Raw genomic sequence first — 21137 nt, forward strand, 5'->3', positions numbered from 1 at the left:
AGTAATCATCCATCAATATAGTTAAACTGAACATCCTATACCTTACTATAATGAACATCTAATTTAATTAGGTCAAAATCAAAACATAACAACCAAGTGGCACACGAATACTAACGGCTAACCATCCATGATAAAAGTAAAAATGAACATCTGATCAACTATGGAAATGAACATCCACTTTAGTACATTAAAAATACGTGAAAACAATGTCTATAACGAACAGCTATGTACTGAAAAATTATACAGTAAAGTATGTAGAAATCAGGTACTTTATTAAATTATCTCGTAAATTACAGAATACCATCAAATATACTCTTTATGCATTAAGTCTACACGAAATAAAAATAGTAAAATGGTTTGTTCTAACAAATGAAAAAAGAGTTCTTGCAATTAATAACATGTGGACGTTTGCACAGCTGCCTTAGAACCTTGAAACAAACGTGAATCCATACAAACACAGAGATGAGAAAATATACATCATCACAATCTTGTCCAACTAATCCTACTTTTTGTTGAAGGAGCTTAACAAAGACATGAAACCACCGGTTTGGTCGGGAAAATTCAGGCCAGCAACAGCACCATGGTTTATACCTTGAAATGCGTGCGGACGAACCACCTACCAAAAAAAAAAGAATAAGTCCAACAGTTATGTTCTAGAATAGTACTATACCAAATAAACATACAAAGTTGAGATTAAGCCAAACATCTAACGGGGATGAATTCTTTTGTTTTCTCCGTCTTGAATTCTTGAAGGACTTCTCAAGGGCATAGCCGAGCCTCTTACTCTTTGGCCTGCCTTTTGTAGTGACCTTCGATGGGTCTTGGATGTCATCAACACCAACATCATTCGAACTCTGTGAGCCAATGTTGGTCTGGGTATCTGACACGCTCTCGGACCTCTTTTTGGCACGGTGCGCAGCCAACTTGGCCCTTGTTTCTTCCAAAGCAACATGCAGCAATGCTGTTTCGTTATCATTACCGACGAACTCTTAAGCAACATTATAGAAGTGTGCACATAGTCCCCTGAATGCAACATGACTCTCATCCGACCGACTGACATCATGGCTACTTTTGACATACGTATGCTTGCGCTTTATCTTCTTGCTCCATCGAGGGAGAACATAACAGAAAGGTACTTTGTACACTTTATACGAATGGAAAACTTCAAGGCAGTGACAGCACAACACACCTGAACTCTCAAAAAGATTGCACTAACAACGAAGTTCCTGTGTGGAACGGTCAAAGTGAACATCGTACGAAACGCATAGAATAGTATCGTTGACTAGTTTCTCCTCTTCCACCTTCACGCATACCAATGGACCATGTTCATCAACTGCAGAAACTCTGCAGTTAGCTTTCTTTACAAACTCAATTTGAACATCCCTAAAAATGTTCGTGGTATACTCTTGTTGAAACTGTTTCTCCATAGGCGAGGTCGTTGCACAAGGAATTACCCCCCTCGAGTCTGCAGCATCATCCTCCAGTTCCCTCTGCTCCTTGACTCCAAGCACATTGTCATATTCGTGAACAAATTGAACTAAGCTAGTTTTACTATGTAAGTATCCACCGTAGAATGCATGCATGCTCTCACTCCTTTGCGTACTCCGCATTGCTGCCCAAAATTCACCCTTGAAGTATATTGGGACTCACATGCGTCGGTCATCATATAGATCTACAAGAAATAAATAATCCCAAATTAAGCATAGAAAGCTAACACCAAACATATTACTACACGTGAGAAATGACCATCCACAATCACTGATATATTAAACATCCAAATGTATACTATAATGAACATCCATATAATTGTCATCCAAAATTACTGATAACACTAAACATTCAAATGCCAACTAATTGCAATTAAAGTGTGTGAAGTAATCGTACAGTAACAAACCTGACAGCCATGTGTTGTCATGTAAGTTGTACTCATCTATAAAATCAGCCCACTTTTCTTCAAATGACTCCTCGGTCCGAGAGTTCCACACAATGTCGTTTAGGTCACCATACAAAGTTCCGTACCGGCGGTAACCCCAAGCTTGGAAGGTAACTTATTCATAATATGCCAAATGCACCACCGGTGGCGTGTGTTGGGTAAAGTATTTTTGATCGCACGGTAAATGGATTGACATTGATCGGTTATGATACATTGTGGAGCAGTTCCCATGCACTTCACCCATTAGCTAAAAATCCACTCATAACTTAAGATTTCTTTATTACCCAACAAAATACAAACGGTAATCCATGCTTACCAGAAAAACCAACCAGAAGTAAGAAATGCCAATCACGATCGAATAGCGTTTTATCAAGAAAAGGAAAAAACACCAACTTAACTACTATGTACCTATTTGTACTGTACGTGCTATCAACTGACACGACGTCTCCATAGTATTCATACGACGCCCTACACCTTGCATCAACCCATACTACGCTCTTAAATTTACACTCCTCGTCCAACTTCACCTCATAAAAGAAGTTCGGATTGATGTCCTTCATTCTCATGAAGTAGCTCATCATCTCCCTGATATCCGCATTCACGTTGCTAGTTCGGAGCCTTGCTGTTATATAGTTTCTTAAATCCTTCTCTGAGAATCCCAAGTTAGAGGGGCCACCAGCCTCATTTGACAAAGCAAGGAATGTCTTATTTGGTCGAATCCCAGCCTCATCATTATCCTCGATCACGCACTTCGCATGCATGGTCAGCTTCCTATACTCATGGTAGTGTACTGCCTTTCTCGGTGAACAGGGGTGTGAGTGCGTCAAGTCAACCTTGAACAAAACTCAGTCTTGCACGTCTTTATCAAACTTTACATATATCCTTGCCTTGCACCCAGCAGCTGAAATTGTATTCTTCTGCATTGGTGCTTTAACATGAGACTCGCGGATCCCGTCGCAATTACAATGTATAGCTTGGTTAACGGGAGCCTTTGTGATCTTGTCAAATGTTGTTGTCCTTATCTTAGTTGCAAATCCAGCTTTCTTTGCATAGGTAACATAAAATTCATCATGAGCCATCTGTAACTGAGCAAACCGCATTCCAACTCTTGGTATCTCGTCTTCTTATAGGCAACCATGATCTGGTAACTGTATTTTATATTAATCCGAGAGAAAAATTAATTACCATTAGTTATCAAATCAAACATGAACATTATGACTACACAAAAGTAAGATAGACTCCAATATCTCATCACCAAGCTCCATATCTTCACTTCCAACATCCGTAACATCTGACAACTGCGTGACTTATAGCTCCAAAACAAACAGAGTACCAAAAGGAGGAAGATCCTTATCAAAACTCATTTAAATAAAATCTCTAAAACAATCACCGAAAACACATCAACAGCTACAAATCAAGCCAAGAGAATTATTTTTACGTAATTGGTTAATCTATGCAAATGTAGGATACACATAACCATATAATCTCATAAGCATAAAAAATATTAAAATAATATGCAGGAAGCATATGAGCATATAACTAAAAAATATGCAGTGAGCATATAAGCATAAAATTACATCATTAAAACACTCATATAAGCATTCCATGGTTAGCATGTTGCAAATACAAGTAGGATTCACTTCAATTCAGTAAACAAATTCAGCCACTACATCACCCTATGGTTATCTATTTTACATACTTGCATGATCATCATGTACGGATAATATATGCACACCATAGATAAAAATGCATTCAGATTAGCATACCAAAAAATTAAATTATGCTATCCCATCATCCATATAAGCACATGTAGGATAGACATAACCATATAATCCCATAAGCATGAAAAATATTAAACTAATATGCAGGAAGCATATGAGCATATAACTAAAAAATATGCAGTGAGCATATAAGCATACCATTATATCATTAAAACATTCATATAAGCATTCCATGGTTAGCATATTGCAAATACAAGTAGCATTCATTTCAATTCAGTAAACAAATTCAGCCACTGCATCACCCTATGGTTATCTATTTTACATACTTACATGATCATCATGTACGAATAATATACGCACACCATAGATAAAAATGCATTCATATTAGCAAACTAAAAAATTAAATTATGCTATCCCATCATCCATATAAGCACATAAGTCCATAATAGGATGATTAGCAAATAAAGATGCCATTTAACATGAAGACAACATACATTCATATACAAAAACACGTACGAAAATATGCTTCCTGGATATAATCATATAAGCATGAAATGATTAATTAATTTCACCTAATCCTCAATGTATATAATCATACCATTAAATATAAAACAAACATAAATTTAGTTGCATCTCAACTGATCGATTACAATTGCATGTTTCAATAAACATACAATTAAAGAACTCATTTACATTGTGACTAAACATAAAAATTAAGCGCAAAATAAACATCCATGGAAGAATTTGATGATCCTAATTGCTCACCTTGTTCGACTTGTGACCATGGCCTACGACATCGCCGGCTAAGTTTTTTTGTCCGTATGATAAATTTTCTAAAACGTCAGAGGCTACACAAACTAACAGTTCAACTATATCTACCTCCATTAATGAATTTCGGGTAGGTAATGTGCATAAAGGAGGACCCTCGCTTGAAACACGCTCTTCTTGCGATTCTGCCATTCTGAAGGAGTCAAAACCGGCTGCGTTCTGTGCGAATGAGAGGGCGGCACTGGTTGGTTAATTGTTATTGGCGGTGGACTATTCGATCGTAGATGAAGGAGGAAACCGATCAACAGGAGGCAATGCTGGGCAGTAGACTGCTCTGGGAGGTGGAAATGGTTTTAAATTTCAAATTAAAAATAATACAAAATTAATTAATAACCCATAATTTATTTTAAATTTTAATTAAACCCCATTATATGCATTGTACAATATGCCTATTGTTTTCTCATACTTTCCCTTTAGGATAATAATAGAGGCTCACAACAACATAATTTAACCCAAAATTTAATACTTTTTGGGAAAAAAAAGCTTTCAACGGTTAGAAAGACGATATATTTGTGATACTATACATAAACTAATTAACTATGATTAACTAAGTGACAATAACTAGTAGTAAGGCTGCGTTTGTTTACAGAGACATGACACTGAGACAGGAACACAGAGACACAAAATCGTATTTAGCAGAGGAGATATGGACAGAGACAATGTGTCCAGAGACACTGAATTAGTGTATTTTGTGTCCATCCTGACAGGAAGGACACAGAGACACTAACAAAGGACACAACTTATTTTTTATTTTTTCTTTCATTATTTTTGTTAATTTTTCATAATTATATTTTTTATTATTATATTTTTCATCTCAAATTTTTTGAATGGAAAAAAATAAGAATAAATTAGATTTTCATAATTTGTTCTAGTTTATTGTCAAACAGAATATAAAAACACAAAATTTTGTGTCTCTGTTCATCAATGTCTTGTCCTGTCCTATTTTCAGTCTCTTGTCCTATTCTGTTCTTGAAAACAAACGCAGCCTAAGTGAATATGATGCATTTTTCAATCGATTATTGTTTGTTAATTATAAGAACGTTGATAAATTTATTCTCTTTTTTTTTTATTAATTAGCACAGGGGTTTAAAGCTCGTTGATAAATTTATTCTCTTTTTTTTTTTATTAATTAGCACAGGGGTTTAAAGCTCGTTGATAAATTTATCTTGATATTAATAAGCTCTTTAATTTGATTACTTTAATTAAGTTAATTTTATTTGTGATCCGTGAAGAAATTACGTTTCAAAAACAATTGGAAGGCAGTTAGAGGTCCTGAAGTGACCACGAGGGGTACAGTAGAAAATCAAAGTACGTGGTTGAAAATGAATAGACACAAAACCGGGGCAGTTTCCTCCTCCCAACCCGACATAAACATACATTAGTGGTATTCTCAAACAAATAAACAGATAAATTATTCATTTATCTTTCAAATTTTCAAACAATTTAATCTTTTAGCTATATTATTTTTTAAAAAATAAGGAATACTTTATTTTTTTTCATAATTTAGTATTCAATTCATAATTTTTATTCAGTTAGGAGTTAATTTATTTCATAATCTTAAAATATCAAAAATCGATTTATGGAAATAAAAATTAAATTTATTAATTTCCAAGCACATACATCAACCAGCTTTCACAGCCCACAATATCATATTTGTAATTCTAGTCTTCATGTGCAACTAACCAAAACCAGTTATGTTACATCACGATCTCCCACCTTTTGCTCCGTTTTCATTTCGGGTTTTGATCTCCCGCTCTTGTCTCATTGCACTTTATTTGTTAGTTTGGGGTCCCATGCCTAAAGGGCCAACCCTAACCCTAATATAAGTAGTAATTAATTAATGCATGCAACTTCGGATTTTTTTAAACAAAATTACACTTTTACCCACAATTACTTATTTCGTTGGCCGGAAATGTTTATTTTGTTATTATTGCCAATGAGATGAATAAAAATATTTTATACACAAATTTAATTTGCAAATTAGATACATTCAAAAAAATAAACGATTGTTTAATATCATCTCGTTGGCACAGCCCACAAACCTGAGGTCTATTAAGTGATTCTATGTAGTATGTATTGTGGTTGCATACTATCCTTTAAACATTTTTTTTTTCTTCTTATGGCTAATAGCCCGTTGAGAGCGTTAACCAAATGCCAACTTGATTGAGTGTGTTTGTCCGACACTAATATGTCCTTGTCGAGTTAAAGCTAAGAAACTCATCTTGACTATTATGGGGGCAGTTGATGTGAAAGTGATTGGCAACATCTGAGTATCAGTTTCTAACGCTCTTTGACAGATAACGATTTTGATATCGCGTTTTATGACTTGTTCGAATGCCATGCAACAAGTGATAGAGCTCTATGCTGAAGTTGAGTACATTAATGTGGGTGTTGGTCCTTCCAGATCTGGCAGGCATGACCAAGATGAATATGATTATTCTACGCTACTAACAGCACAACTAGTCCAATTAAATCAATGCCATGGAGGAAAATTTAGAGTTAGACAAGGAGTATGTAATTGAATCCTAGGCACTCAATGAGAGTGATGACTCGGAAGAATTTGTGCGGAGACCTCCTCTAGCATAAACGCCTCTGGATCAACCAATAATTCGTTCTAACGGCGCCACTTCCTAGCTATTCCAAACTTATTAGTGCTTCTAAGTCATTATGCATGCCTTCCTAGAACTTGATGCAATCAAAGAGAATAAAATAAATCGTTCGGGCGCCAATTTTAATCATACATATTTAAAGATAAATATATGTCACAATTCCTAACAATAATTCTATACTAAACAACTTTGATAATATATATTAAAAAAATAATACTAATCTCGGAGTCAAGTACTCTCCCGCAATATGCATCGATCTCAGAGTCTGTAAATAATAATTTATTTTAAAAAAATCCGTGCAATTTTTTATAAAGAGTAATTACACTAAAGTTCTTTTAGAATAAATTCGTACTAAATAATTATCCCTACAGAATAGGTAAAGGATGCACTCTCAAAATAGAGGTGAAAATTCAGGTGCAGTTAAATCAACTTCACGTAAATTTGATAGTTAAGAGCCGTTAAATGATTTGATTAAATTTGCATCTAACAACTTTTAGATATTAACTTCACGTAAAGTTAACTTAACTCTACATGAGTTTTCACGAATAATAAACAAAAAATTTTACCACGGATATGCTATTGAATTCTAATCCTAATACCTTTTGAACACTTATGGACTTGATCGTAGAAGTCCCTTGTAGCTAGGTACTATATACTCCCAATTGGCCGAAGGATCAAGGCTGACTGAAACTCTCCTATCTCATCTACCAAACATTCCCGAGGTAACTTCAGTTGGATATATATTATAAACATCTTGTAAAAGGAAAACTTAAATAAATAAAATTCAGCATAATATTTAAAAATACATTATTTTTTCTTTTTTCCCCTCTTAAAAGTAGACAGTTTTATCTTGAGCAACAATACACACCGTGCTGTAAAGTAAACGAACTTTATGTTAGATTCATGATTGTTTCTTTGTTCTTTTCCCTACATGCTGGCTGCTGCTTGTTCCATCTTATGTAACAATTTGTATTTTATAAGGTATTGGCCTGTGAGGTAACAATACATGTCCAAATAAAAATGCTTAATTAATGAAAAAAAATAGAAAAGGAAAAAAAAAGCAAATACGTTATATATATATCCTAAAAAGGAGAGTAAGTGTCCCTAATTTGATCAAAGATCACGAGTCATTTCTTGCCTAAGAAAATTAGGAGCATCAAACCCCACCACTTTTGAGTTTTGACCCATGCAATTCTGACCATTTTGGTTCAGATAAAAACAAAGAAATATACTAAAAAAAAAAAAGGTTTTTACCTCATTAAATAAAAAAATTAGAAGAAGAGCGTGTCCAAAAAAAAAAGAAAAAGAAGAATGTCAAAAACAATACTAAAGTCTAAAACGTTATTCATGCATTAAATAATTCAAATTGCTGCCGAAGTTTTGGTTGAGTGGTAAAATATAATTTTTTAAAGAGAAATTATCCACACGTACAAGGGTTTTCATACAAGTCATACAAGTCATTTATTTTTTCTTTTTCTTTCTCCATGCCTCTTTTCTTCTTCTTCTTCTCCTTCTCCTTCTCTTTCTCCTTCTCGTTCTCCTTCTCCTTCTTCTTCTCCTTCTTCTTCTTCTTCTTCTCATTCTCCTTCTCCTTCTCCTTCTCCTTCTTCTTCTTCGTTTTTTAAGTGTTTCATCTTCATCGTCGTGTTTCTCCTCGTTCTTCTTTTGATTTTGCAACATTATATATTTTTTTCTTCTTTGTTTTATTTTTTCCTCCCAAAAAGAATTATGAGTATATGAAATAAGAAAATGAAGAAGAAGAAGCAGCAGAAGATGAGGAGGAGAAAGAGAAAGAGTTCTGAATTATGCATAAGGTGTACTTCAACGAATTTTGGGTGTATTTTTTAAATCCTTTGGGTGTATTTTTGTAATCCTTTGGGTGTATTTCTGTAATTCTTTGGGTGTATTTCTATAATCGTTTGGATGAATTCCTATAACCGTTTGGGTGTATTTCTGTAACTGTTTGGATGTATTTCTGTAATCAGTTGGGTGTATTTCTGTAATCGTTTGGGTGTATTTCTGAAGTTCCATTATCTTCAAAATGATTTCAAAGCTTGATTTCAGAAACCATGAAAATCGAAAAAAAATGAAGCAAGAATACCAGTGATAAACGCAAATAAAACAACGAATGAAAAGGTAAAGAGAGAACGCACGAAGGAGATCAAATTTGGCAAGAAACTCGTTTTTATGGAGGAAGAAGAAGAAGAGTAAGAGAAGAAGAAGGAGAAGAAGAAGGAAGAGGAGGAGGAGAAGGAGGAACGCGAAGCACGCCATAGAAAAGAAACTCATTTTCATGGAGGAAGAAGAAGAAGAGTAGGAGAAGAAGAAAGAGAAGAAGAAGGAAGAGGAAGAGGAAGAGGAGTAGGAGAAACGCGAAACACGCCATGAAAATCGTATATGGGTCAGCGTATTTTTTGTTAAGTTTCTCCCAACTTGTATGACTTGTAAACCAAATGACTTGTATGTGTAGCACTCCTCTTTTTTAAATATACTGTATTTAGATTCAAATATTAGCAATAGCCAAGTTTTATAATTTTTTATATAAATAAATATTTATAATTTATTATTTTTCTAAATACACATGAAAAAAAATAAATACCATAATGCGCAGAGCCATTTTATACAAAATGAAAATGCACACGGTCTCACACCACTTTTTTAATTTTAATATGAGGCTAACGTTGGTGTATTCCATGGTTATTGGGGTGTGGCGTGCATTACAGGGGTGTGGGGGCTGCGTAGGTGAAATCGGACGGTCCGATTTAGGGTGCATGTAATCGGACAGTCCGATTACTAGCGTGGATGGTGAACAAATCGGACCGTCCGATTTGCGTACCATTGCCACGCGTCGCGCATGCACCAACCCAGCCAGTGGACCCCTTCTCACATTGGAGTAAAACCCCAGCCTTCCATTCAGTGCCCCACTTCGTTCCTCTCTCACTCTCAGACCCTTCTATCTCTTTCAAAACCCATTTTTCTTCTTCCATTGAAGCTGCACCAGTAGCAAAAAAATTCAAGGAGGGGGACCAAGTTAAATAATGCCAAGGAGACGAAGAACAAAAGATGTTAATCGTCTAGAGTTACACATTGTTAATTATCTTGATCATCCTAGTTATGTAAGTTTATTTTACTAAAGTAATTTTTTTTAATTTAAATAATAATAATTAGGTTACATGTTATTTGAATAATTAGTGAATGTATGATGTTAATTAGTTCAAGTGTTAGAGACTTAGAGTTGTGTAAGTATAATTAGTGAACTAAGTAACATAAATTTATTTTTTCTGAAGGAGGTATTATTATTATTATTATTTTTTTTTCTAGTGACCGTTAGTTTAGGTTTAGTTTAGTAATTTAAACTAGTTTAGATAGTTAATTACTTTAGGAATAATGTGGTTAGTTAGTAGAATAGATTATGTATGGTTGTTAGTTTAATTTCTATATGTGCCCGTACAGTGATAATAATAATAATAATAATCATAATAATATATAAGAAAAAAGTGGGAATCAGTTATATAAATATAAATTAGGTATTATTAATAGTTATTACTATAAACCAAATAGGATTTAGTTTAGATATTAGAATTAGCATATATATTTTTATATTGCTGTTGAGTAATAATAATAATTAGATTTAATTTTAAATTTATTTGAGTTTAAAACATTCTATTTACATTAAACGAATGAAAATCGTTATTAAGAAATAAATAGGATCTAGATATTAGAAAATATAGTTTTCATGGAAATAATAGTAATAAATAGATTTGTATTTTAGTTTCATTTAAGGTTTATTAATTATGTTATGTTGCTTATGTGATAATGAGAATGCTAGAATGTTAAATATGATATGTTAATTAAGTATGGTTATATTTGATTAATGTGATACATGGCTATGTTTTGTAGGGTTCACGAATGTTAATATGTGATCATTATATACCACCGGATCCATATAATCCAATTGTGGAGGGGCATTTGCGGGAGACTGGATTTTATCACGTATCGCAGATTGGAGTTGTCCAATGTCAATCGGCGTTGATTAATGCTCTGATCGAGAGATGGTGGCCCGAGACTCATACTTTCCATTTTCCAATTGGCGAGTATTCCGTGACGTTGGAGGATGTGGCGGTAATTTTTGGCCTTTCGACAAATGGTATTCCAGTTACAGGACCGACTCTGAGTAGTTATGAGGCATTAGAGGTCGAATGCCTCCATCATTTTGGTGTTGCACCCAGGAAGACAGAATGTAGAGGAAGTTTTGTAAAGTTGACTTGGTTTCGGAGACTAAAAGATCATATTGTCTTAGATAATGATATTCAGATTCAGAGGTATGTAAAGTGCCACATAATGTTATTATTTGGGACGATTATCTTTGGGGACAAGTCTGGGGCAGGAGTGCACTGGAAATTTCTGCCGTTGCTCTGTAACTTCGGCAGGATCAGAGAATTTAGTTGGGGTTTGGCATGTTTGGCGCACTTGTATAGAGCATTGTGTAGGGCTACTCGTGTCGACTGCAAGGAGATTGATGGACCCCTGACCCTTCTGCTTACCTGGGCTTGGATTCGTTTACCATTTTTCTCGCCTATACCATCATCTGCTTTGAATAAGTGCATCACTTTTTAATTAAGAGTTTTATCATAAGTTTTTTATAACAGGCTGTTTGATGTCAGATGGCGTAATTGGGACCGTGATGAACGGCCCTACAGATATCATACTCTGGCTCACTATAGGAGGGTATTGGACGATCTGCAGGAAGGACAAGTATGTGATATTCAGTTGTTTTTATATTTTTGATTAGAAGTATTATTATCTGGTGTGTAATACTCTGTTATCTTCAATGTGTTCAGTTTGTTTGGGAGGCTTATGCAGCTGATCGCATTGAGGCGGGTGTGATTCCGGCTGACATCCGCCACCACTTGGTTATTTGGAGTGCAATCGTGCCGCTGATCTCTTTTGAATGCATTGAGTGGCATGCGTTTGATAGGTTGAGGAGACAGTTTGGTTTGAGTCAGGGTGTGCCTCATCAAGAGCGGGACCTAGGTCATGCACATGGCGAGGTCTTGACTGGACCTAAGAATGAAGATTGGTCCGATGTGCATTCATTCTGGATCATGAAATAGACGAATCGGTATAGTCACATTCTTTCTGATCCACTGGTTCCATTACATAATCCCTTGGATATTTACATGCAATGGTATCAGGGGGCATATGGTGCCCACTTGCAACTGACCGATCTCGCAATTCAAGAGAATCAAGAGGGTCACCCAGCGGATCATCAGGAGAACCAACAGCAGCAAACAGAACCGCCGCCTCCACCACCACCACCAGTTTCTCAGCCAGAAACACAAGAGGCACCTCAGTCATATATTCCTCAGACTCAGCCCGTGGATTACTTTACTCCATCAGTTCCATTACATCAACAGTATTGGGGTGTTCCACATTTTAACTCAGGAGAACAAGCCTCATTTAGCCAGTTACTTGGATTCATGGCTCCGTAGCATCCAAGTGGTATTGCTTCAGGTAGGATGTCATTAGACTCGAGAGCTCGACACCACACATCCTCATCACATTCTGGCGGTCGACATTCTATTGATTCGAGTAGGAGTGATGCTGCCATCGGAGGTATCATACAGAGCGGGAACCCACGACGTATTCCGATGAGTCTAATTCAGGAGAGTAATAAGGCAGCTGCTGATGAGGCTGATGACTACCTAGTAGATCGTGTAGATGAGGATGAGGATGATGACGATGATGAGGATGAAGATGAGGATGAGGATGAGGAAGATAATGTGGATGATACAAATGATGATGATGACTCCCACGGCGACGATCCAGCGCCTAGTGCAGGTATATTTATTTGAGAAATACACTTTATTAGAGCTATATTTATTTCAAAAATACATTTTATTAGAGCTTGTTCTATTTCAATAGGTACGGCCACAAGTGAAAAGGGAAAAGGCTATGACCTTATGACTGATCCTCCACGCCGAAGCGCTAATAGATATACTCCATCTGCTTTTAAAAGGGTTGCAAAGAAGTGCAAAAAGTTCTGTAATAAAATGAAGTGGGGAAGGAGAAAGTAATGGTTTATTCGCATTGACTATGAATAATTGGAGTAAATGTGATGTATTATTTCATTTCATGTCGTTATTTTAGGTCAGGTATCATGTGATGTACTATGTTCATTGGAGTTTATGTGATGTACTATTTTATTTGCGTCTCGTTCTTTTAGGTCATGTATTATTTTAATTCGCACGTACTATGTTCGTTGGAGTTTATGTGATGTACTACTGTATTTGACATGTACTATGTTAAGCAGAGTTTATGTAACTAAATATCTTTGAGTTCGTATAACATATTCATATAATGGGTTCAGATAGTCATGTAACAATATCATAAATTCATATAACAAGTTCATGAGATAGGTTCAAATAACACAAGGTCATATAATAGGTTCAAATAGTCATGCAACAAGATCATACATACATCCACAAGGTCATATAATAGGTTCAAACAGTCATGCAACAAGATCATAAATTAATATAACAAGGTCATGTGGCTGGATCTGCACTTGCACCACCACGTTGACGACATCTGCTACGGCTGTGGCCCTCGGCCCCACATTGCTTACAGCGCCTCGGCGCACGCAGCATCCGAGTGTCCATCTCGTTCAAAAAGCGGGTCATCTTTGGCCGACCTTTGGCAACACGTCTAAGAAACGGATTGCCTACAAAACGAGGTCCAGTATAAACGGGCCACGTTGTCGGATTTCCTAGTGGCCTAAACCTAGCTCTGTATACTCTTTGAATTTGGTCCATCTTGTATACTTCATGAACGTACATCTGCCAATCAAGTCGCTGATTTGCACAACAAGCAAATACATGTCGACACGAAATGCGATCCACTTGGAATTCGCCACAGTCACATACTCTTCGACGTAGGTTGACTGCGTACTCCACTCCACTAGGCATCTCACGTACCTCAAATACCTCATTCTGTCTATCAAAGCAACTAACCTGAATGTTTCCCGATGTCCGCTGATTTGCATGCAATTTAGTAGTCACAATCTCAGAGAACACATGTCCAGCATTAATACGAGCCTCAGCCTCGGCCCTTTTTCGTGTGAACAACTCATTAAGCCTGTAAAACGTTGCCTTAACAAGTGCAGTGACCGGTAGATTGCGCGCTCCTTTCAAAACCGAGTTGATGCACTCCACCAGATTGGTTGTCATATGACCCCATCAGTATCCACCATCAAATGCCAAGGCATACTGCTCGCGCGGTATCCTATCTAGCCAATTACTGTAGGCCTCACCGCGTTCGCACAATCGCTGATAACGTATCTCGTACTCGCAAACCGTCCTCGAATATCCTATGTTACACAAAAGGCATCATCATAAACTCATGGATTATAACATAATATTAGACAACAACAAATTTGTTTTATTCATATTTACCTATGTTGACGATAAGCTTCTGCAGGTATGGAGCCTTGAACTTTCTTAGGAAGTTCAACTCTATATGCCTGATACAAAACATGTGGAAAGCCCTAGGAGGAGACCAGGCTCCGTTACTCCGAGCAATAGCTGAGTTGATGGATTCATGTCTGTCGGATATAAGGCCCTCACCGTCACGCGTCACCACATGCTGTCGCAAGTTACTGAGAAAAAAGTGCCACGCGTCAGAAGTCTCTCCCTCCACTATCGCAAATGCAATAGGCACAATATTGTTGTTGCCGTCCTGAGAAACTGCCACCAACAGACAACCTTTATATTTTCCATACAAATGTGTTCTGTCTACCTGCACTATTGGCTTGCAATGTCGGAATGCCCTGATATAAGGGCAATAACTCCGGAAGACTAGATGTAAGACACGGATGTCAGGAACCAAGTCATCACCTTGGTACGCAGGCATTGTTTCAAAGTAAACTACCGCTGATGGCTCTTTGTGACACATGGCCTCAAATCATATGGGCAAAGCTTTATACGAAGCTTCCCACCCGCCGAAAATTGACTCCATTGCCTTCTGCTTTGCTAACCAGGCTTTGCGATAACTTACAATGTAATTAAACTTCGACTGTACCTCTGCAATGACTGATTTTACCTTTATAGATGGGTCAACTTCTACCAACGGCTTAATTGCTTCTGCAATTATGTCGGAACCCAATTTGGAATGATCTTGAGAAATGGTTGCTCGAGTACACGTGTGACTACCATTGTACCTCCTTATCTCCCAGCAGTACTTTTTGGACATTTTACTCACCCTGATCAGCCAGTCACAACCAGCACCGTACTGTGTACATTAAGCATAGAATGTTGTTGGCTCCGACTCGTACACCCGATAATCCATGCCTCGACGGATTGTATAATCTTTCATCACCTTAATCACTGCCTCCCTGGAACTGAATTCCATCCCCACAATAAATTCACCATCCGCTACGACAGGAAGCTCTGCTACATTCACACCAGAAATTATGTACTCTAATTAATAATTATAAATTGGTCATATAAATATAAATAAGTAATTAAATACATAAGAAATAAAAAATCAACCAAAAAACTAAAATCAAATTATTAAATTATAAGAATAAAATTAAGTTGAACAAGAAAAATAAATAATAACACAATCAATATCAATATTCCAATATACCAATGTCCGCTTCGGTTTGGTTCGAATCGGTCTGGTTTGGTTTGAACCGATCCTGCTTGGTTCGATTCGGTCCGGTCAAACCGGTCCAGTCTGGTCGCTCTGGTCCGTTCCGGTCGCACCTACCGATCCGGCCCGATTTTGACAACTACGCTGGTTACCAGATAAAAAAGGTCGCACAATCAACTACCATTTCTACTGATCACATGTTCGTCATGCTAACTAATCAATCTGTCATATTAATCTATCATATATTGTATCAAAACTACATACCTGCATTCATATACTCAGGAAATTCTAGTGTATGCACGGCCTCCAAATCCAGCGAGCGCATGAAAGTAGGCTCCACAAACGGATGCTGGTTTACTAGTGCATTTGCCACATCCGCCACATCTGCCTGCATAGTGTCGTCGGCCTGATCTCCATCTCCACCCGGATCAAGGCATTCATAATTACTTTCGAACTCCTCCTCACTATCACTATTATAATTTTCCATCTCAATATTCCGGTCTGCTTCCGACTGCTCAAACTCAATATACAGCTCGATGAATGATATCCGTGAGCGAGTTTCCATGTACACTGAAAACATATCTTGCATGCTCGCTTCATCGGTTACATATTTGGTTTGAAACTGAACGAACCCACCAAATACAGATATTGGGTTCCTGTACAAAATGCACGATATTCTCCTACATATTTGAGAATCCATCTTCTCACAAATTATACCTTTTAATTCTTCAAACGACAACGTAAATGGAATAACAATATCCAATGGATTTTCACACACAAATTTTACACCTTCAGCTGTTTGTAATAAAATATGCCCATGATAATAAATCTTCAATAATACTCTATCATCCATTATGATACAAGAAACACTCTCAAACTTGTTGCAAATAGGATCTTCAAACAATAAACATGAAAGCTGGTGCCGAAACAATGAAGAAGAAGAAGAAAGAACTAAATGGGTTTCAGAAGAGAGATTTCAAAGAGTAACAAAAAATGGAGACTTCGGGTAATGTTGAGGTATATATAAAACCATAAATCGGACGGTCCGACCACATGTCAACAGTTAACTTTTATTATGCTCTGAAATCGGACCGTCCGATTTTGATCACTTTCAAATTCAAAATTTTTAGCATGCAGCAAATCAGACCATCCGATTTAAGTGAACTAAACCAAAAATATCTCAGCCTCATGTAATCGGACGGTCCGATTACTATGCTTGAATTTTTCCCTCACCCACAATTCGGACCATCCGATTTGTGCACCCCATTCTCCAACAAAGAAATCGGACGGTCCGATTTCTAGCCCTACTCATCTAACTAACGCCGTCACATTACTGTATTATCTCCTCAAACCATCATAACGTTGAGTTACACACGTTACTTTGTCATATGAAAATTAATGAGCCGTCTCAAGCATGGTGCCCGCAAAATAGAATCGGAAAAAAAAATTTACGCAGCTATCAAGTGACACACGCATACGAAATGGAATCGCCATCAAATTCTTTCCTGATGCGTGCGAAATGGGCATCTCTCTGGTGGCGCCTGCGAATGGGGCCAATCCAGTGACAGCGCTTGCAAAATGGTAATTTGCTATCGAGACACATTTTGTCAATCCCTGTACGAGCATGCATCGACTGTAGTGAATGACGATGCAAGCTGAAAGGACCAACATTGTATTGGGGTACTTCTTTCTTCAAAAAGCTTTCTTTAATTTTATAAGAGTGTAGGGGATATTTGAAAATAAGTGGAATTAATATTGAAAAAAAATCTTAATCGATTAGATGAATATTATATTCCTACACATTTAATAATAGAAAAGGTCAGTATAATTTATAACTATATTTTATTATAATTGTTATGTTGTTAATTTAAATATTATTATTATTATTATTATTATTATTATTATTATTATTATTATTATTATTATTATTATTCACCAATGTTATTATTATTTATTGTTAGTATTATTATAATTATTATTTGCTATTGATCCGTTACCCAAACCTTGGCCCACAACAACAATCTCGGAACCTAGTATAGCTGGCAGAGATAATTTCTCTAGGATAACCACCCCACTCAGGTTATCACTATCCCGATAAACCCGGACAACGGCCAGCATAAACCCCGTCAAACCTGCAGCAAAGATACGGATAACAAATCTGATCCAGGTAACAAACCACTCAAACAACTCACTATAAGTGCTAAGAGTCACTAAAGGTACGCAATTCATTCTGATATACATACTGAACCTTCTCTCACTCGTACTTACTTGAGCGTTGGAGTCCCTTTGCAGGTATCCAATGTCGCCTCCCCACAAGAAGACGACGTTCCACACTCTCCACTCCAAGGAAAGCTAGTTCAAGTGCCAACCGAACGAGCTATACCTCGGAGTTCATTTTCACACAGGAACATTTGGCGCCTACCGTGGGCCCCGATTTTAATCTAACCCCACCTTTTCTGTATTTCGTATATCTCTTCATTTTCTTTTGCAGGATACACCAGATGGCGGACGAGCACAGTCATGCTCCCTCCATCAATCAGGCGGAAATTTTGGCAATTAATGAGGCCCTCAGGGCCGAGAATCAAAAAATGGCCGAGCTCCTATGACAGATGGGGCATGATCGAAGCAAGGGAGAACACAAGAGTACCGAAAACAGGGACAACGATGACGAGCACACCTCGAAAACCAAACATGCCATTCCCAAAACCACCAAAGCGACTACCAAAAAGAGAACCAACCCTTTTGCCAAAGAAGTCATGAGTTTCGAAATGCCCCAAAATTTCACCTTACCATCAACCTTAAAACCTTACAATGGAATAGGAGATCCGAACGTCCACATCACAAAGTTCCAAGCCATGATGTTCATGAATAAGGATTCTGACCCGATCTTATGCCGCACTTTCCCAACTTTCCTAGATGGAGCCGCCCTGATTTGGTTCTCCAACCTCCCTGAAGGCTCCATCACTAACTTCGATGAACTAGCAGACCAGTTTGTCAACCACTTCACCGCATCCAAAATATACGTCCATAACTCTGATTACCTAAGCACCATTAAACAGGGACCAAACGAGAGCCTAAAAGACTACATGACCAGGTTTTCCGAAGCGACAATGAAATACCTAACCTAAACCCCGAAGTCCACCTCCATGCCCTAAAGAGTGGACTCTGACCAGGGAAATTCCAAGAATCTATAGTTATTGCAAAACCAAAAACCCTAGCCGAGTTTCACGAAAAAGCAACTACCCAGATCGAGGTGGAAGAATTCCTAGCATTACGTAGAGCAGATAAACCTACCCCAAACAGAGATGAGGAAAGGCAAAACAGACAATCAAATAGCAGAACGGATACGAGAACGTTCAGGCTAACACCCAAGTTCGACAACTACACCCTCTTCAATACAAAAAAGGAGGACATCATAAAAGATCTATTGTACTCAAAACTTATCAAACCCCCAAACAGGGCCGGTACATATCAAGACCAGTGACATGTGGACAGATCGAAGTATTGTGCTTTCCACCAGAAGTACGGCCACACCACGGACGACTGCGTCATAGCCAAAGATGTCATCGAAAAGCTCGCCCGCCAAGGGTTGCTGGACAAATATATTGAGAGCCGAGGAAGGAAGCAAAGCACAGATGACCTCGGCCAACAACCCAAACCGACCAACAATTCCCGAGATAAAAGGAAAAAGGTAGACATTGATGTCAATCCACCTCGCAGAATAATAAACTGCATTTCTGGTGGTTTTGCAGGTGGCGGATGTACAAACTCGGCACGAAAAATGTCGTACCGAGCTATGATGACTGATGAACGGAAGATTGATGGTTTAGAATTCACAATAAATTCTCGTTGTAAGTATAGTTTCTAAACCAAGCAATAATCCTTTCATACAAAAACTTGTTTGTCACTAAAGCGAACCCAACAAAAAGTAAAAACCGAAGTATTTAAACCTCGGATTGTCTTCTCAAGGAATTGCAGGGAGGTATGATTTATTATTGGTTATGTAAAAAGATATATTTTTGGATTTTTGAAATAAAAAACAAGTAATTTAAATTACGAGAAAAATAAATTAATAATAATAAAAGCTTTTGGCAAGGTATAAGAAATTGAGGTCCTATCCTAGTTATCCTTATCAGGTGTGATGAGAATTGGATCCCGCTCCCACTTTAATTAACACTTCCTAAACAAAGGAAAGTTAAGTGGATAAATTAATTTGATCCTCAAGTCCTAGTCAATTCCTATGGAAAGACTAGAGTTATTGGAGTACAAATTAACCAGCAAGGAATTCCAATCTCAATCAATAGCTGAGTTTGATAACTCAAGTGTTATTAATCCCTTAACCAAAACCAAAAGTGGAAAATACCTTAAATTAAATTAAAAGAATAAATAAAATAAAGCAAAATCAAATCTGAAATACCTCAAATAACATTAAATAGAATATTCAAATCTTGACATAAAAATGTTCATAAGCCAAATTGGAACATTAACAAGTAAAAGCATTGGAATAAATAAAAATAGAAGAGAAATATTAATTAAAGGAAAATATTGAACCTGGTATTGGAGTAATAAAAATAAAAGGAATCCTAATCCTAAAACCTAAGAGAGAGGAGAGAACCTCTCTCTCTAAAACTACATCTAAAACCTAAAAATTATGTGAATATCCAAGTCCTCCCTTGAATGAATGGATTCCCCTGCTTTATAGCCTCTAACCTGTGTTTTCTGGGCCGAAAACTGGGCCAGAAACAGCCCAGAAATCACTCCCAGCGATTTTTGGTTCGTACAGGTTGCTGCAAAGTCACGCGGAAGCGTCGTCCATGCGTTCGCGTGGATTGAGGTTTTGCCAGGTCACGCGTTCGAGTGATCCATGCATTCGCGTCACATGGCATCGAGGCAGCTATGACAAATTATATATCATTGCGAATCCCTGGACGTTAGCTTTCCAACGCAACTGGAACCGCGTCATTTGGATCTTTGTAGCTCGAGTTATGGTCGATTTAGTACCAAGAGGTCAGGCTGGACAGCTTTAGCAGTTCCTTCAGTTTCTTGTATTCCTTCCACTTTTGCATGCTTCCTTTCCATCCTCTAAGCCATTCCTGCCCTGTAATCTCTGAAAACACTTAACACACATATCAAGGCATCGAATGGTAATAAGAGAAGATTAATATTAGCAAATTAAAGGCCAAAGAAACATGTTTTCAATCATAGCACAAAATCAGGAAGGAAAATGTAAAACATGCATTTTGTATGAATAAGTGAGCAGAGAGTTGATAAAAACCACTCAATGAGCACAAGATAAACCATAAAATAGTGGTTTGTCAACCTCCCCACACTTAAACATTAGCATGTCCTCATGCTAAGCTCAAGAGAAGCTATAAGAGTGAAGGGGAATGGTAGAAT

The 21137-nt window shown here is 37.2% G+C and overlaps 3 protein-coding genes across 3 annotated transcripts; 1 reads left to right on the forward strand and 2 right to left on the reverse strand.

Moving 5' to 3' along the window:
• Positions 1-502: 502 nt before the first annotated feature.
• Positions 503-4539, reverse strand: LOC148550840 (uncharacterized). The gene is made up of 3 exons (XM_088493092.1): positions 4420-4539; positions 705-854; positions 503-616 (listed from the first exon to the last, which is right to left on the reverse strand). The coding sequence occupies exons 1-3, from the start codon at positions 4537-4539 to the stop codon at positions 503-505; spliced, it is 384 nt and encodes a 127-aa protein (XP_088349218.1).
• Positions 4540-11000: 6461 nt separating this feature from the next.
• On the forward strand, positions 11001-13168 carry LOC148550841 (serine/threonine-protein phosphatase 7 long form homolog). Its single transcript, XM_088493085.1, has 3 exons — positions 11001-11417; positions 12824-12926; positions 13017-13168. Exons 1-3 carry the CDS (start codon positions 11001-11003, stop codon positions 13166-13168), a joined length of 672 nt encoding a protein of 223 aa, XP_088349211.1.
• Positions 13169-13636: 468 nt separating this feature from the next.
• On the reverse strand, positions 13637-14317 carry LOC148550842 (uncharacterized). Its single transcript, XM_088494636.1, has one exon. It carries the CDS (start codon positions 14315-14317, stop codon positions 13637-13639), a length of 681 nt encoding a protein of 226 aa, XP_088350762.1.
• Positions 14318-21137: the final 6820 nt, after the last annotated feature.

The sequence above is a fragment of the Arachis ipaensis genome, chromosome B7 (genome assembly GCF_059453495.1).
Source record: "Arachis ipaensis isolate K30076 ecotype BB chromosome B7, ASM5945349v1, whole genome shotgun sequence".
Lineage (NCBI taxonomy): Eukaryota > Viridiplantae > Streptophyta > Magnoliopsida > Fabales > Fabaceae > Arachis > Arachis ipaensis.

Excerpts from the sequence above, each read along its gene's own strand:
- LOC148550840 (XM_088493092.1), bottom strand. The coding sequence starts at position 4,539 with ATGGAGGTAGATATAGTTGAACTGTTAGTTTGTGTAGCCTCTGACGTT. Across the intron at positions 855-4,419 it reads ATGGTCACAAGTCGAACAAG|AGTTCGAATGATGTTGGTGT; the intron begins GTGAGCAATTAG and ends ATTGGCTCACAG. Across the intron at positions 617-704 it reads AGAATTCATCCCCGTTAGAT|GTGGTTCGTCCGCACGCATT; the intron begins GTTTGGCTTAAT and ends TTTTTTTGGTAG.
- LOC148550841 (XM_088493085.1), top strand. The coding sequence starts at position 11,001 with ATGTTAATATGTGATCATTATATACCACCGGATCCATATAATCCAATT. Across the intron at positions 11,418-12,823 it reads ATATTCAGATTCAGAGGTAT|GATGATGACGATGATGAGGA; the intron begins GTAAAGTGCCAC and ends GATGAGGATGAG. Across the intron at positions 12,927-13,016 it reads CGGCGACGATCCAGCGCCTA|GTACGGCCACAAGTGAAAAG; the intron begins GTGCAGGTATAT and ends CTATTTCAATAG.
- LOC148550842 (XM_088494636.1), bottom strand. The coding sequence starts at position 14,317 with ATGACAACCAATCTGGTGGAGTGCATCAACTCGGTTTTGAAAGGAGCG.